This window comes from Symphodus melops (genome assembly GCF_947650265.1).
Source record: "Symphodus melops genome assembly, chromosome: 10".
In the NCBI taxonomy this organism is placed as follows: Eukaryota; Metazoa; Chordata; class Actinopteri; order Labriformes; family Labridae; genus Symphodus; species Symphodus melops.
This window is the reverse complement of record NC_136700.1, coordinates 3,741,997-3,758,768: the sequence shown is the minus strand read 5'-3', so window position 1 is coordinate 3,758,768 and position 16,772 is coordinate 3,741,997. Positions and strand designations below refer to the sequence as shown.

At 43.1% G+C, this 16,772-nt stretch overlaps 1 protein-coding gene across 5 annotated transcripts in view; it reads right to left on the bottom strand.

Moving 5' to 3' along the window:
• Positions 1 to 16,772, bottom strand: part of arhgap42b (Rho GTPase activating protein 42b) — a 58,605-nt gene that overhangs the window by 10,342 nt on the left and 31,491 nt on the right. For 4 of the 5 annotated variants that reach the window (XM_079354179.1, XM_079354180.1, XM_079354181.1 and 1 more), the window contains exons 4-9: positions 11,723 to 11,794; positions 4,404 to 4,505; positions 4,079 to 4,189; positions 2,106 to 2,210; positions 725 to 854; positions 292 to 392 (exon numbers count right to left, since the gene is read on the bottom strand). In XM_079354179.1, the coding sequence (XP_079210305.1) occupies positions 292 to 392; positions 725 to 854; positions 2,106 to 2,210; positions 4,079 to 4,189; positions 4,404 to 4,505; positions 11,723 to 11,794 (621 nt within the window). The remainder of the gene's footprint in view (positions 1 to 291; positions 393 to 724; positions 855 to 2,105; positions 2,211 to 4,078; positions 4,190 to 4,403; positions 4,506 to 11,722; positions 11,795 to 16,772) is intronic. The other variant, XM_079354183.1, reaches the window with a different exon arrangement.

Below are 16,772 nucleotides of genomic sequence, written 5' to 3'. Positions count from 1 at the left end.
ATCTTCAATCTTCATCTTCTTCTTCATCTTATTTTCATCCCTCGACTTTCTCTTTCTTGTTATTTAAAGAATTGAGTTATCTTTGAACCATTTTAGTCTGCCTTTTCTTAAGAAGTCGTTTGCTTTTTGTGCCCAATTCGCAGTTATGTCATCTTGATTTTCCCCCTTGTTCCCCTCTGGGCTGAGAAATTCTCTAAACCTCTGAAGGGTTCTTTGTTTCACCCACACGGATTAATCTCGCTCTGTGTTTTCAGCTTTTATCATTTGTTTGTGCAGCTAATCTTTAACTACCTGTTTCCCAGCTGACTTATTTTCAGTGTTGCTCATGGTGAAGGTCTTGCTGCCTTTCTCATATGTGCAGTAGTGACGTGTCCAAGTGCATCCCAGAGGACCTAGGGACAGAACAAAAAAAGAACAAAACAGAGTGTGAGCCAAAATATTTTTCTCTGAAACGCAGGCTTCTGGAAAGACCTCTGAAAATCAATGTGCAATTTAAGTGTGATGAATCAAAAGTTGTTTATCTCTGCTGATAAAAATCTACCATTCGGGTATCTCCCCTCTTGTTTAAGAGCACATCAAAGTGAATCCGTAAACAGGATGAATTATGAGCTCTGTGTGAGAGAATCTCTTCTGCAGAGGCCTCCAGACATGTTTATGATGATGGATGTAAAAACCGTGTACTTTAAAGTTGGGTGGGCGGTCCGTCTGGCTGGGAAAGACTCACGTTTCTCCTGGACATACAGGAAGCCTTCCATGGTCCACTGGCCTGGTGGTTTGTAGTCCTGATCTGCCGACCTTATCCTCTTCATCAGCTTCTCCACTTCCTGCTTGGTGCTCACAAAGTTGTTTCGTGTCTGCACAGAAATTAAAAGGTTGGATTATAAATGTATTATAAAAGTAAAAGTCTCGCAAATCAGCGTTTTCACTCATATTTTACTGACGTAGGAGAAGACATAAATTAAAGGAGTAAAATGGACAAATGCGTCATATTTGTGCAGATTTAAAGAGTCAACAGATTTAGAAAGATGCTGGACATTAAAGGTCACATATCATGTTAAATACATGTTTTTCAAACACTCATACAGTATGTCTGTCTACAAACCCCCTGTTATGAGAAAAGTCTATCCTCTCCGTCTTCTGCCTGCCACACTTTCCAGAATATGTGTGCTCAAACAGGCCGTTTGGATATTTTCCCTTCATGACATCACAAAGGGCAGTAACCCCTCCCCCGGGTGGGTGACGCTCCAACGTCTAGGTGTTTGTTCGGCTTTTCACCGTAAACAGTAGAGCATGGTGCGAGAAAGCATGAGCCACCAAGCCCTTCCAGAGAGGGGCGTGGTCAGACACAGCTCATTTACATATTTAAAGCTACAGACACAGAAACAGCCTGTTCTGAGCAGGGTCAGAAATAGAGGGGTTTATATGCATGGTCAAATTCAGGATCAGAGTGGATTTATGACAAAAACCTTCCCACGTAGGTTTTGAGGAGCTCTGAGATTTATTCAAACTGGTTTAAAAGGAGAATAATATATGACCTTTAAAAAGTGAAATTCATATTGCAAAATGCACTGAGAGTGATTCCAGAATCAGGACAGAAACTCAGATGTTAAAACTCAGAAAAAAACCCCGATTTATATGGAATTTATAGAGCAGAATGAGGCAGATAAATTCCCCTTACTAGCAGGATGCTGAGACAGCCTCACCTTCTCCTACTCTCCTTTCAGAGCTCTCTGCATCCAAGGTCTTGGAGAGAGGGTCATGCAGTGAAAACTGTCAGGGCAGTGATGCTGACTTTTTGGGTCAGACAGAAATTTGGACCCTCCAGCTACAAGTGGTGAGGTCATGGTGATGGAACAGGGGGCATGGCTGCAGCTGTAGTTTTACTCCCAACTCTCATTCTTTTTTTGACACATTACCATTAAACAGCCTGCAGTGACTGCCTACAATACAATATTCTGAAACCTATTGATCCTCTGTGAGGCAGAGAATCTCATTTAATCACACAGCCATCCACTTGTGAAAACTCAGCTTGTTATGTTTTGGTATGATAAGCTGCAGAATCTGATTACCAGACTGGTTACAACCTGTGAGGTGTGGAGACTTACGTTCTGTAGGTTGAACTGCAGCTGCTGTTTGTAAGGCTCAAATTCATGAGCCAGCTCGTATCCTTCATGGTAGAATGTAAACAAACCCTGAAGAAAGGCCAGGAGCTGCAGAGAGGAATATTTAAAGCTGATTTACCAAGTGAATAAACAATACAGAGCTTGATTAAAATTTACACCAGAGAGAGCACTTTAATAAGGAACACTGCAACTTCACATTTCCATTTTGACAAGCAGATGCCATAATGACTTTCTTAACAACACAATTATCATTGAGTATCTTAAACATACGGGGAACGAGTCTGCTGCTGTGATTTATTTCCACAAGAATCTGCTTTAATTCTGAGTCATCCTCAAAGTCACGTTCCGTGGAGCTCCTCTTTAAGATTGAACTATGGTTTTCATCCTCGCATTGTATTATCAGTGGAAACCTGATTACTTTGGTAAGGTGAAATAATGAAGTAGCATATCAGACGTAATGATGATGATGCACAGCAGGAAACAAAAACAAGCAAAGTTTGAGAAAGTTGGAGTTCTCTAAGGCTGACGCATTGATTTGATTTCTCTCTAAGTAATGACACATCTTTCAAAATAAGCAGGAAGAAAAGTCCCGTCAGAAAGTCTGAAAATCTGGACCCCATCCATCGATCATGTCACCCTGACTCCATCTTTTCATCAACTCTGTAAACTAGCTGTCTCCTCTTAACCTTTCGCACCAGGCAGAATGTGACAGTATGAGGCGAGCCATCATTCTGTAGACGTGTCTTCCTGTACCAAACTTTACTAACTGAGATAAGAAAATATACAAGTGTTCCACTGGTGTATGGACACATGCATATCCACTTTAAATCAATATCTGGGTGTACTTATGTATTAATATTTACTTTTGTTATCACTGTGGTCAGTAAGTGGTTTCTACTTGTGACAAACTTGGCCACTTTATTTATTATTATTTATCATGTATTCTCACTCAGTCTTTGATTTCAGTGTTACTATTTGTGTTCATCTTTGGCTGTTTTCTTTTCTTCTTACTAATTACTTTTTTACAAATTTGTAGCCGTTCGGGTACCGGGGGGAGCCATGGAAATTAATGTTTGAATGCTTGTTCTAATATGTGTGTTTGTCTCATAAAAAGAAATGAAAAAAACAAACAAACAAACACACACAAAAAACCCCGGAGGAATTAAAGTGCAGAAAATATTGTTGGAGGAATAAACTGAATGCTTCATTCACACGAGGCTTCTCTAGGTCAAAATCCTCTGACATAAGCACTGATTTGATTTCTAACAAGAGACTCGCTGTGTCAAATGTTCAAGGATGAAGCGTCTTATCTGTGCCCAGATTCATCACAGGCAAGGCTGAGCTCTGTCACTTTCCACATTACTACCTGGAGCCTGGAGATTTACATTTCTGGCCTGGGCTCTGGGTGACCTCAAAGTGGACATAAACAAATGGGAGTGAGGGGTTTTTAAAATGGCCAACTTTGCTCCCATGTCACGTTCCCAGACATTTAACACTTCGAGAAAGTTAATGCTTCCTGGTAACTACTCCCCTAAAGGTGTTAGAATTGACTCCACATATCGGGAAGCTCTGGGCTTTTACAAAGGCTGGATGTGTGCTTTCACTTTGTCCTGTTTTGTTTGACAACAAGCACTTTATCTGATTTTACCCACCGCCTCCCCCAAATGGATCAACAATATTACAGTGAATTTGTCATGCAGATGACAAATACGTAGCACAAACAATCCAAGATGTATACCTGTGAGAGATGTATGAGTGTGTCTCCACTCAAGAGAAGACACAGGAAACACTTAAAAAGCCACTTCCATTAGCAGTAAGTACAGAGATTCAGTGCTTTATCGAGTGTGCCATTAAAAATCTACTTCAACTCTATACATAGTAAAAAGGCTAAGCAATTACTGCAACTTCAATATGCATTTAAGCACAGGAAAATGTAAAAAGGACACTTCTCTCACCGGCTCAACAAATTCAAACTTCTTTTTTTCTTGCACTTCCTGGATTTTGAAAACGTACTCGAGGGACGCATCATAAAAGAGTTGTCGCTCCTTATCGATCTGTGTGTCGGCCTGAGGAGAAGCAAACAAACCAGGGTTAGAGCCGTTAACAAAGGCAGAGGTCAAACAGGGAGAGCCCTGTGTGGACAAAGAGTTAATGCTTACACCAGCACCTGGAAACAGAAACAGAGAGAAGAAAGCTTGATTTGAAGGAGACACTGCGCCGACCGTAAAATAGCATTATTCAAAGACATGTCGGGGATAAGAAAAACGGTTTAGCTTTTACCTCCTGCAGGTACCCTTCCTTCTTCTTGGACGACAAGTTGAGGTGTCTCTCAAGCGTGGAGTAGTATTTCTCGGTTTCCTTATCGAATTTCTTCTTCCCCTCCTAAAAAAAAATCCAAAAGACAAATAAAGAGCTTAAACACCACCAAAAGTGTGTCATGCATTCCGGATGTGGGTGTGTGTGACGAGCTGCCACTAGGTGGAAGTCTCACTGCAATTACTATCAAGAGGACTGTTGAACAACAGTTTCTGGGCTCTTCACGTAGCTCAGATGGTGACAAAGGTTTAAACACATACACAGAACACGACCAATGAACAACAGCATTTTAACAAACTGGTCTTCCTCGTTTCTAACTGCTTGTTTCTTTTCTCTGAAACTTCTCCTGCACACATATCATGCTCCAAAGTCGCGAGTCACAGCATTTCACACACAGTGTCCTAAAATGATCTGAGGAGGGAGCAGGAAATGGGCTTTTCACGCCAGATGCCCATCTATAAAGCACATGGGCTAAGATATCCAACACTAACCCGAAAAAATACTCTGAAGGCTTTAATCCAACTCTGAGAGCCTCATCTTGAATTCTGACCTCTAAAACAAGCTTTGCCCACTTATTGCCCATCTCGCTGGGCAAACATTCACAAAGAGAGAGAGAGCGGAGAGGACGGGACCGAGCGGGCCGGGGTAAGTGTGAGGAAACAGCCAGCGTAACCAGATCCTGCTTGTTTGTTTTCATTCCCATGGCCCTGAAATTTAGCAAGTCTAATCTACTAGCTACTGATGTGACCTAGAACAGTGTTTCTGCCTCAGCAACCCCCACAGCAGATAAAGTCACTGGAGAAATGCACAAGACACTGCAACCCTCCTACATAACTATAACAAGTGCAGCAGAAAAATCAATAGATAATTTCATGTAGTAGCATCTTATTTCCATCTCTCCTGCCGTGTCTGACCCGGGAATGATCTTTTCAGGAGAAGGGAAGAAAATCAATTGTTTAAATGCCCACTATTCAGAAAAAAAAGTTAACAGGTGGAAAGCTAAATATGCATAAATGATTTCTCACTTTGACTTTTTTTCTTCTTCTTGAGGATCAACTTTGTTGCTGTAAGACAACACACTATCTTGACATTTTTGTATATCTGTATTTTTAATCCTTTCAAAATCTTTTTACAGTTAGTTTACACTGTGGTTACTTTTTCGTTTTTTTTTTATTCTTCTGTGTCAAGCACATGTTGAAAAATTGACCAAAAAGACGACTTTGAGAAAAGCGTTTGCAACACTTTCTGTTGTAACGTGGCACTGCTCTGTGTGTGCAGGCAAACAACTGTGGCCCTGGGGAAAAATACCAACACACATTCCCACAAGCTCACCAGCAATGCACACACACTCACACAAACACACACTGGGGATCACATCAAATGAAGAGCTTTAGGTTTAGCTTAGCCCTGCAGTAACAACACAGTTCACCCGGCACTGCTGACCAGTGTGAGCAAATGATACCAAACAAAAAAGCTGTTTGTTGGTTTGCTCATGTGGTGATTGCCCCTCTATGTGTTTGCAATCAGAGAGGAATATGGGCAATTAAAATGGCAAAGACTTCAAGGAGAAGGGGGAGCAGTGCAGGCAGAAGTCTTTGAAGCCCAACACGGGGCGGCAGAGGACGTAGATGTGGATAGATATATCCTGAAGCACATGAGCTCCTGACGCTAACTAATGCCAGCGCCACCCCAAGTAATCAGCTGGCAGGGAAGGGATAGAGCCGGAGCACTTCCCCGACACTCTGTGGTGCACAAAACACACATGAGCCCACCACTTCGGAGATTTCCTCATCTGATTGCTTTGTTCGCGCTCATGAATAAATCAGACGCAGGAAGAGAATATTCGGATGCAGAATCCTCTGTGGTGGAATTTCTAACTGACAAGCCTTGTGTTGCTGCTAAAAAAAACACACACAAAAAAAAAGACTTTGATGCCAGCTGTAGCATCGGTGCTCTGGCTAATTGATAATGTAAGATTGCAGGAAGGAACTTAGGAGACAAACGGCAGGCATCTTTTCTTCTGGTTCGCCTGTTCTCAGTTTGACAACGAAAGGATGCTGAGAACAGGCAGCAAGACAGCGAGGGGAATGTTTGGACGCTAGCGGCACATCGCTAGTTTGAAACTAGCCCGAACAAGCCTCAAGCTCATCATCCCTTGCACCTCTCATCACCATGGTAACAGATTAAGAGAGGTCCAATGTGCCCATGTTGGAAGATAGAATGAAGAACCATAGACATTGCTCACCTTCATTTCTGGCCAACATTCACAGCCTGCGATGTCTCACACGCAGCATCTCTTTCAGCACATGTACATTTGGGATGAAGCTCCGAGCAGTAACATGAAAGAGAAGACTCTGCAACCTACAGTACACGTCTGCACGCTCATTAGGAGACAGCTAATTGGAACAGGGGTCCAGAATGGCGATTGCATACTGGGGCAGGTTATTTTGATGCTCCGCCACACATGAGCTGGTCTCACATCCACAGGGGAGAAAACAAGGCTTCAGCATGAGTTCACTTACTTTGCAGCAAAGCCAAAAGATGTTTCCCCTCTTCACCTGAAATCTCAGTTTCCCGTGGAGACATCGGAGACAGCGAGAAGTCAGCCAATTAACACAGAATAATTACAAACATCTGCGGTTTGAAAAACAAATACCAAGACTTCCGAATAAGCCATGTTTAGTGTGTGTGTGTGTGTGTGAGAGAGAGAGAGAGAGAGAGAGAGAGAGGCAAACTGCATGATTGTCTATTAGAGCTTCTGTGCAATCTGACACGTGACGTAACAAACCAGCTGTCATAGAAAGAAGAGTGAAAAAGTCATCCCATGCTGGTGACGGTCATATCTCCTCTGAACAGGGGAATGAAAGTGATATCTTTATAGGGTGACCTTCAAAGTCTTTTTTTATTATGACGCTGTAAAAAAGGTTTCGACAAGCTCTGCATGAATGCAGGTCTATACTGAGTCCTATAGGGAGGCCTTAGGCGTCTCACTGTCAGATAAGATCATCCTACACCACTCTCTCAGCGCGGAGATCCCGAGAGAGGAAAGACAACGTGAATCATCGGGACGTTTGGAAATCTTTGTTTAGATGACACATCAGAGAGAGTATTTGTTTTACGTCAATGGTCAGGGTTACCTTGACAACCTCTGTAACTAAAGAGCTCCCTCCAAACACCCTCCCGTCCCGTCACGTGTTCTCTGTCTGACGCTCGGTAAAATGAAGACTGTCAGAGTTCAGAGACAAGTCTTGTGTTCTGCTTTATTAAAGTCACGTGACAGTGAGGTTCACCACAGTGAGGGACCACATGCTCCAGAGAGCCGTGAGAACATACGATGAAAACTACCCACCATGATGTGAGCGTCGCCTCCAAAGTGACAGCAGATTGGAGTAAAGCCGTCCTTGACGACTTTGTCAGAACACGAATCCATGAAGTAAATAAAGGGTCCAGAGATGTTTCGTTTCTTCAGTTTGTTTCTTCTAATGTTGCATAATTTAGGCCCAGATGTTTGATGTCGCTGTTTTCACGCTAGCTCATTTCATGCACATCACTCTGCTGACAGCGAGAAGCCGATACTTTTTTCCACCGGAAGGCTGCTGCCTTCAAAACAGGTGGAGAGCGACCTCTCAAGGTCCACTTTGACTGCCTTGTGATTTTCAGAAAGGAAAAAAAAAGTAATTACTTTCTGAAAGATTCTTTAATGGTGTTTCGTCTTTATCGAGGAGGGCACGCCGAAGAGTGATGGGGAAGATTCAAGACATGCGAATAATGGAAAGAAATGTGTTTAATGTGCATCACCTCATTATTCCGGCTTTCTGTTGTTTTCACAGCTAAAGTGGAATCTGAGGGTTTGTGTGGCGCTGTCAGCTTAATAAAGAGAAGATCTGCTCAGGTTATTGCTCAACATGATTTGCATATCTGCTCGTCATCCCCTTCCTTCTTTGATCGTCTGCGTTTGGACTTTTATTTCACAGGCCAGCTGAAGAAAGAGGGGGAATGTTGGAAGGAGAAATTGGGGGATGACATGAAGAAAAAGGCAGAGGTCAGATTTCAACCTTTAGGTCTCAGTCGAGGTGGTATAACTGTGCTGTAAACTGAGCATCGTCACAAGCTTTGATAAATGACCATCAACAACATGTTTATACTGTCGTTAAAATAAGCCCTTAGACGTTCACACCTGATTGGATTCTGTTTTGGCCACATTTCGATGTTTAAATCACTGGGGTGAGTGAATAGTAAAGCGTTCTTAACGGTAAGTTGGAAAGTCGCTTCGTTGATCAATTACAATTTTAAAAAACGTGTCATCGTGCAAAACGGCTCTTTTGCCCCACCTTATGGTATCATGTGATTAAACAACCTAAAGGACACAAAAAAAACAATCAATCATGACTGCACAATCCAACTCAACTTAAAATAAATGAAAACCCCAGTTCAACAAAACAACAGGAAGAAGACTCTGCTCCATATCTGTTCACCACACCTTCACAAGGTGATTATACGTATAAAAACATACTGTTCATATTTTCATGATGGAACAGGATCCTGCAGCTGGTGACCATTTCCCTAATTGACGCCCTTTACTCCACCGCGTACTGGCGAGCTTATTTTGGGATTTCATAGCATGAAAGCAAATGTCATCCTGGCCTCTGGAGACGAAAACAAGCCGAGAACCGTCTGAGCGATGGCCCTGCACTCTTTGAAGGATGAGGACAGCTCAAATTATCGATGGCCATCTGACTCCCATCTGGGCTGGTTAACACTCATTCTCCACTCTTCAGCGAGTGGGAGACCCCCGTGGTGCCCCCTAATGTTGAAAATCTCTGAAGAAGATATTCAGATAGCAGGACTGCCACCCACCACTTTGACACCCCCCGGGTATTTTCTTGACAATGTGTCCCAGAGGTCTGTTTAAATTCCAAGGCCCAAAAACAAGAAAAAAAAAGTCAACCAACAAAAGCTCACAAAAATAGAGTGGAATCAGTTTTAGGCAGTTTACCTCCAACGGTTCAAAAACATCAACACCACGGCCCTGAAGGCAGCAGGTATGTAGAGTTCAGACTAAAAGTTCACTTCTGATTTTCAGCATTTAGTCATTTTGCAGAAAGAAATGCTGCTGGTGAAGTGAAAGCAAACAGCAGGGACTGAAAGCAGAACACGTTTCCATTCCTTTTTTCAGTTTTGAAAGTGTTGTTCTTTGTCTGGGAAGTTAACAACTTCTACCTCACAAAAAATGTATCTGAAACTAAAAAAAAAAGGGCGACAATAATTTCACTTCTACATCTGGGTTTGGCAGCCAGCACATCTGCTGATGGGAACCTGTTTCAGTAATAAAATACGATGGTGTGAATCCTCGTGGCTTTTCTCAAAGCTTATTTGTTCCCCGCTTCACACAAGTTTTATTCCACAACATTTGGTCGAGCCTTGTGTCATGCAGACTGCGTCTAATATGTCCTGTAGTGCTGCAGTCAATCTGCTGGTGTTTTATGGCCATGGAAGTGTTGTGCTTGTGCCTTGGAAGCTGATACACTGGTACGTAACCTCAGTGGGATTACTCGCAGTATACCCAAATAAGGCAAGAGCTCCCCGTTTGTCCGTCTGACGTACTCAGACGAGAAGCAATGTAACTGGAAGGGTCAGAGAGCCGGCAGATCTCTCCCAGATTCTCGGAACAGTGGAAAGTTGCCCAGCCACTCGTGATGTCTGCCTTTTATCTCACTCTAGTTGGGCTAATGTTTAGTGTGTGTGCGTGTGTGTTGGGGGGGGAAGGGAGGGGGGGGGGAGGGGGGGGGGGGCAGGAGGAGAGAGCCATTAGGAGGAAGTGGTCGGAGGATATGAGAGGTAGCGGGAGTGACGGGGGCTGTGGCTTTTAAGAAACCATTTTATAAACATAGAGAGTCGGTGCAATAACACTGAGCAATGAGATGGGAGGCAGAGTGAGAGAGAGGGAGAGAGAGAGAGAGAGAGATGGCAGCAGAATGTACCATTTCATTATAGTACATAGTTTCGATAGTAGAGACATGGAGCGACAATGGTTATTTAGTCTGGATGGTAAAAAGGAGAGTGATTGATGTTCACACATGAGCACTGAGGAAAAATAGTCCCTCTGCACTGCAGGCAGGTTTGAAGAAGACGCCGATAGAGGACTGTAAATGACTTCTCCTGCAGACCACTGGCTGTCGAGCCATGCAAAATAAATCAAGGTTGGAAGGAGGGTGACTTTGTAGAGTCCCCACACAGCGGTTAGAGCCCTGTAAAGACGTGCAAATGATTCACAGAGCGCAGAGCCGAGTTCGCAGTGGACTAAGAAACTCAGTGGGAGAGCTGTGTAAAGGCTTGAGTTCTTGCAACTCGTTCATGTGTGATCTCACCATGGGAATGACCACAAACAAGCTGCTCCCCTTTCATTTTATGCCTGTGCGTTGGCTTCGAATGAAAGCATGGCTCGTAGCTACAAGCCCACACGGTTCTTTGCAGTCGACGCAGACTTCAACACCCAAGCTGCCGTGGAACCAGGATGCCTCGGAGCGACGCTCTGCAGAACCCCCACTGATATCAATCCTCTTTATCAAAGAGGTGATGGAGGAATGCATTACATGTAACAGGATTACAGTAATATGATTACATAAATGGGGAACGCAATGTATTAGATGGTGGAAAGTTAAAAAGCAATCAGATTGTTGGTTGCACTTAAAGGTCCTCGTTTCTTGATTGTGCAGAGACATCTTTGTAAGGAGAACAGAGACTGTGACGTAAGATGTGTTCACATTATGCAATCTGTATATTCCAAAGAGCACAGTGTGCCGCCGAACACACACTAGTTCACACACGTTTCCCCTGTTGGATGGGAGGAAGGGGGAGGGTCTAAGACGTGACATTGAAGAAAGCTGTGGAAATCAAATATGGCCGACGACCACAAGTCCAACAGTACAATGACAGCTTGGCCGCATTCACCGTGTCAACAAACAAGACGACAGATATTTAAGTCCTATATGTTGTCACCTTCATGTGAACATAAACCAGTTTCACGGGAACAAACGGTGACCTTGTCAACTCACGTCTTCATATTTTTTAAATGTCAGCCTTTCAAACTGACAGCTTTGTTTATTCCCCCCACCGTCTGATGAAGTCACTTGGTCTGCGCACTGTCTGCTTCTGCTTTTAATGAATGATTTACATACCGTCGGGGAGATGAAGGGGGTTGAGGGCGCGAGGCGAGGATGTCACAGCACATGAAATACCCTCCGCTGTTCACTCGCTAATTGCGCGCGGAGGTGGTCTCTTACCTTCGCAGCGCCGATTTGCTCCTTCCGAAATTTTTCCAAGGGAGTAATCAACACGTCATCTGCATTCTGAATCTGTAAGGAACAATAAAGAAAGAAGATGTCAGACTGAGAGGTGTGATCTGACCTATTGCCACCTTCTGAGTAATTTAAAAAGAAAAAAAAAAAAAAAAAAACTTTTTTTAATCTCGTCGTCATTCAGTTCCATTACAATGGGCTCGCTTTACGAATGTGGCAGAGAGAGCATGACACGGGAAATTATAGCAGCCACAGTGATCCAGCTGAAGTTAAATACATATGCATTGAGCCCAAACACAAGAGGAGGATAGAGCAATCACATTCATTAGGATCTCTTAAGCCTGTGACAATGAACAACGTGCGACTGTGAGGCAGGCAGAATGAGTGCGGCGGAGATAAGAGATAGAGCACTCGACAATGGCTCAGCCAGAGAGAAGAAAATGAAGCCTTTTTATTGGAGCCGTGAAGCACCAGCATTGTCAAATCTCGCTGAAATATGACACAGCAGAGCAGATGAAGGGGCTTTACGGCTGCAGCCTGCAATGCATTTAAATGTTGGCGCTGTGTCTCCACGTAGCGGTGACCTCTCCTGCGACATGACGGGAGGAAAAGGTCTCTCTCATCAGGCCCTCCAACTTCTATTTCCAGACAGAAACAGATCAGGCGAGATGTATTGTGCCAATTACTGCCCGCGCTCAACTGTCTCCATCGAGTGTTTCAGAAAGGTGACGTTAAGGTGATTCTGAATTTCCTGTGGGCTGGCTTCCATCCAATGAGATAAGATGACATCAGGCTGGCGGGGCCGCTCCACAGGAGGTGGCGTCACCGATGACACGGCTCTTAGGCTGATTTAAGGTGTTATTCTGTGTGCGTGATAAACTGAAGACTGAGCTCTATCACACTATCTATGATACCAGAACTAATTTAGAGGCGTGTGCTCGGATGGACTATCAGCTCCTCTCAGTGAACACACACCGTCTCAGGATGGTGGCTGTTGTTTTGAACCATTAATCACAGCGTATTTTCATTTGTCCCAGAATAACCCTGTCAGCTCCGTCGCCCGACCGGAACGAGTGACTTCAGATGAGAGCTACAGTCTCTGGGAGCCCGAGATGTTTCTTTATCCTTTTACATGCAGTGCTGCGAGATGTTGTAAGCCGGTTGAGCTCATTTGGAGCTTTGTTTTAATAACGCACGTTTAATTACACAGTGATATTTGTGGCCCCTTTAAATATAGACGGATGTTTCACACGGGAAACCCTAATCTTATTCCCTTGTTATTGTGGATACTCTCGATTACAATTCTAAATATTTGCTGACTTATACTGCGTTTCCTTCATAATAAACATCTTTGTTTACTGTAGGGAGAAGAGAATGAAGATTCACGACTGCATGCATCATCTATATTGTTTGGCTATGATCATTTACACATTTAGGAAATCAAAGTGCTGCACTGATCATTTCTGGTCATTTTGATTTTACTATCAAGGATAAAGATTTTCTCTGATAATGACGGGCTTAACAGTCATTAGACAAACTTTAGAAAAAATTAACATTAGAAAAAAAACATCCCCAAACAGGAAGCATTAATTACTGTCCCACAACATGTTCATGTAGTCTAAGATCTGCAGACTGTGCACTTCATATGACATCCAAGTTGACACTCTGTTCACACCGTAGAATTAGAATTTTTAGAAAAGGTCATCCCTTCCATCACATGCCTCCTCCTGCATATCATGCTTACATCAGCGAGCTCATAATGAATGTATAAACAGTGTTTTTACCTTTTCAGCCATTTTCTAAAAATCTATGTCTCCACACAGCCTGACCACACTACATTAGATCTCACATCGTCTTATAGGTCGTCACCAGACGGGATTCTATCTGGACATAAAGTATACAGAGGTTAGTACTTCTGGAAGATAAACCAAGGCGATCCAGTCAGAAGTGACAGTCCATAGGAGCGCAGAGGACAACTGGCGGTCATCAAACCTAGCGGTTATAATCCAGTCATACCCAAGTCATCCTGTTATCCACTGTGTCAACAGTAGGAATTATACCACTCTGCCATTGTGGTGAATCCATTTCCTCCGTCTTATCTGCCACGCTTTCAGTGGAATTGAGAGTTCAGTTATCCTCCATGCTTGAAATGTAAATTTCTAATACCATTAGCTTTTTTTTTTTTTTTCATTTCCAGTTTAATGGACAAGACAATAAAATAGCACGATAAGATTTAGAGATTACACTCTCATAACTAAGATTGGAAAAAGTCAAAAGAAAATCTCTTCGACGTCTTGGATTGTTGATTGAAGATGTTTTGGAGACTAGACAGACAGATATGTGTAGGACAACAACAACAAGTCTTAAAACTACACATTAAGAAAAACTGATCTGATTTATTCAAAAATCAACAGGAGGTTTTTTTTTTAGCACAAAGCATACAACACATTCAAACCGATGCAGACAGTAATCAGCATGTCACGACTTACAACGCTCACGGTTTCAGATCCGTTTGGATTATTAATTTCCAATAAGCTGATTTAGATATTTATACTTGTGAGAGAGGGCAACTTCTCTAAGACTCAATGGATTACTTTCAGACTGGCATTGTGCCGAACGCCGTCAGCAACAGCCTCTCTAAACAGGATTAAATCCATATGAGCGAGCACAGTGTGATGCTTGAAAGGATGCAATAGCGCTAAGCAATTTCATTACCAGATAGGGGGGGAGGAATGTCAATGTGCTGCATTTCCCCTGCTCCTGTTTAAACCAGCCTAAATATCAGGAGGATCAAAAAAGCCAGACTCCGGCCTTCATTCGCAGGGGCCGAGCAGAACGCCATCAAGGTCAGACTCCATTCGAGAGTCTGAAGTTTACCTGCTGAAATCAGCTGGGACATCAGTCAGAAATCATCTGAGGAATTCTGAGAGAAGAAACGTGCTTCTCATGCTTCTGGCCTCGTCAACACATTCACTATTTTATTTATGCATCTAACTTCTCTTCATAATATGTATAACTCACAGGAAACCGTCACCAAGGTAACAGTTTGTAGGCGCATGTGTCAACATGCTTCCTACAGGCTATAATCATTGAAGTATCCAGCAGTGCGTTGCTCTGACTCACTGGTTACAGTGTCCGAGTGGGTAGCGAAATCACTTATAGGCTTCATTTCCATTCATTTTGATCACGTCCTGACGTGGAAAGATCAGTTCACCTCAAACACCTTGACTGCAAACAAACTCAATCTCTTTGTATCTGTACATCAGGGGTAGAAACCAAACGTTTCAACTGTGATTGTTGGATTGAAAAATCCACCAAATGCTCTTTTTTTTACCTGCCACGTCATCATTTAATGGACTATAATAGCAAATCAAAGCAAACAGCATTCAAGTAGTGGACTGTTTTTTTTTTCTTTTTTTAACAGAAGTTTCAACAAGAGATTACTCACATGCTCTTTATCTCATAAAAATGTTTGTTTTATAAGTGTGTGATTTACTTTACATTTATTTACCAGCCACTGTGACCGAGGAGATGAGCAAATTCGGCCGTCGCTGAAAAACAAACAGCCATGTTTGATGGGTAACAGGCGCTAATTTCCACCCCGGGTGCATACAGGTAAAATCACTAAACCCAGTCTTTGCAGGTTGGAGAGGTGTTATTACAGCTTACCTGGTCTGCATGCTGCCCAGTCATTCAAAAATCAACATCTTTTGTTTCGTCTTCTTCTTCTTTTTGTTTTTTTGCTCTCACACACAACGTGGACGCAAACGCAGAGAGAGAACCGACTTTTAGGGGAAAAAAAGGCGTATGGGCGCTTCATGGCTCGGCGTTTTGTGCCAACTTGAACACGTTTGTAAAAGCCTCTAACAGGAACAGGTCAAAGACTCACTGACAAACATGAAGAACAGTGATGTCAGCATATCAAGCTGATGTTCTCATGTTTCGATCATCATTGGAGTCTATTGACCAGAATCAAATTCTTCTCAAACAAGTTCAGTTTGACATTTTACTGATTAAGAGACTTCAGCGACCAAAACAATGTCCCCTCTGTTCAGACAAATACCTTAGTATGTTATTAGTCTGATGTTTGAAAAGTAACTGAACTCATTACAGAAACCAAATCTGATTCAGTAGAGAGTAATCTCACAGAGGCAGCTGGCTCCTCTCAAGCCTGCTTTTTCTAAATCTTAACAGGATGATGAGAGGACCGCAGAGCGCTCCCACAAGACAACAAATACTCAAAGATTGAACAGTGTTCTTCCAGTGGTGTGTGGAAAGCAGTGAAATCATTCGCTGACAGATCGCATTCACAAACTGCTGAGGTAAACGTGACTACAGAGTAAACAACGGGCGGCATCGATGTTTGACGACTTCTGACTGAAAATTCAAACGAACAAAGAGAAATGTGGACGCAGCCGTGGAGACGTAGGACAGAGAGGTGGACAGCCGTAGCCTCTGAATGTTAGCACGCTGCAGGTCGAGCTCCTGAAGGAGATAACATGGACGTGAAAGAACCTTGCACTTCTTTGTCTGGAGACATGAGTCATGAGAGCGAGCTAATAATAGCCAGCAGCATCCAATAAAACCTCAGCAACACTCACACCAATAACCACAATCACAGCAGGGGTTAGTCTTAGTTGTTAAAGGAAGTGGAAGCAAAGTCTCCTCAACCTAACACGTGTGTGTGTGTGTGTGTGTTAAATGAACTCTAAAGATGACTCCCTCCATCTGCAGCACAGGACAGAGCGTCCCATTTACAGCCGACATGACCTTTCCTAAAAGAAGGAGAAGCTGTGTGCTTCAATCACTTCTGTCTGCAGAACGTTTTAAAGTGAGGTGGTGTGTGTGTGTGTGTGTGTGTGTGTGTTTGTTTGTGTGTGTGTCAGGGTGCTACAATCTCAGCGCAGAGCTAAATCTTTATCTGGTGCAGGACGGACACCTGCAGCAAGCTGAAAAGTTGAAAATCTCGCCTAACTTTTATGAGCTCTGATATGAGAAGGAATCGTCTCAGTCACAGAAACAGTGTGAGAGGAGA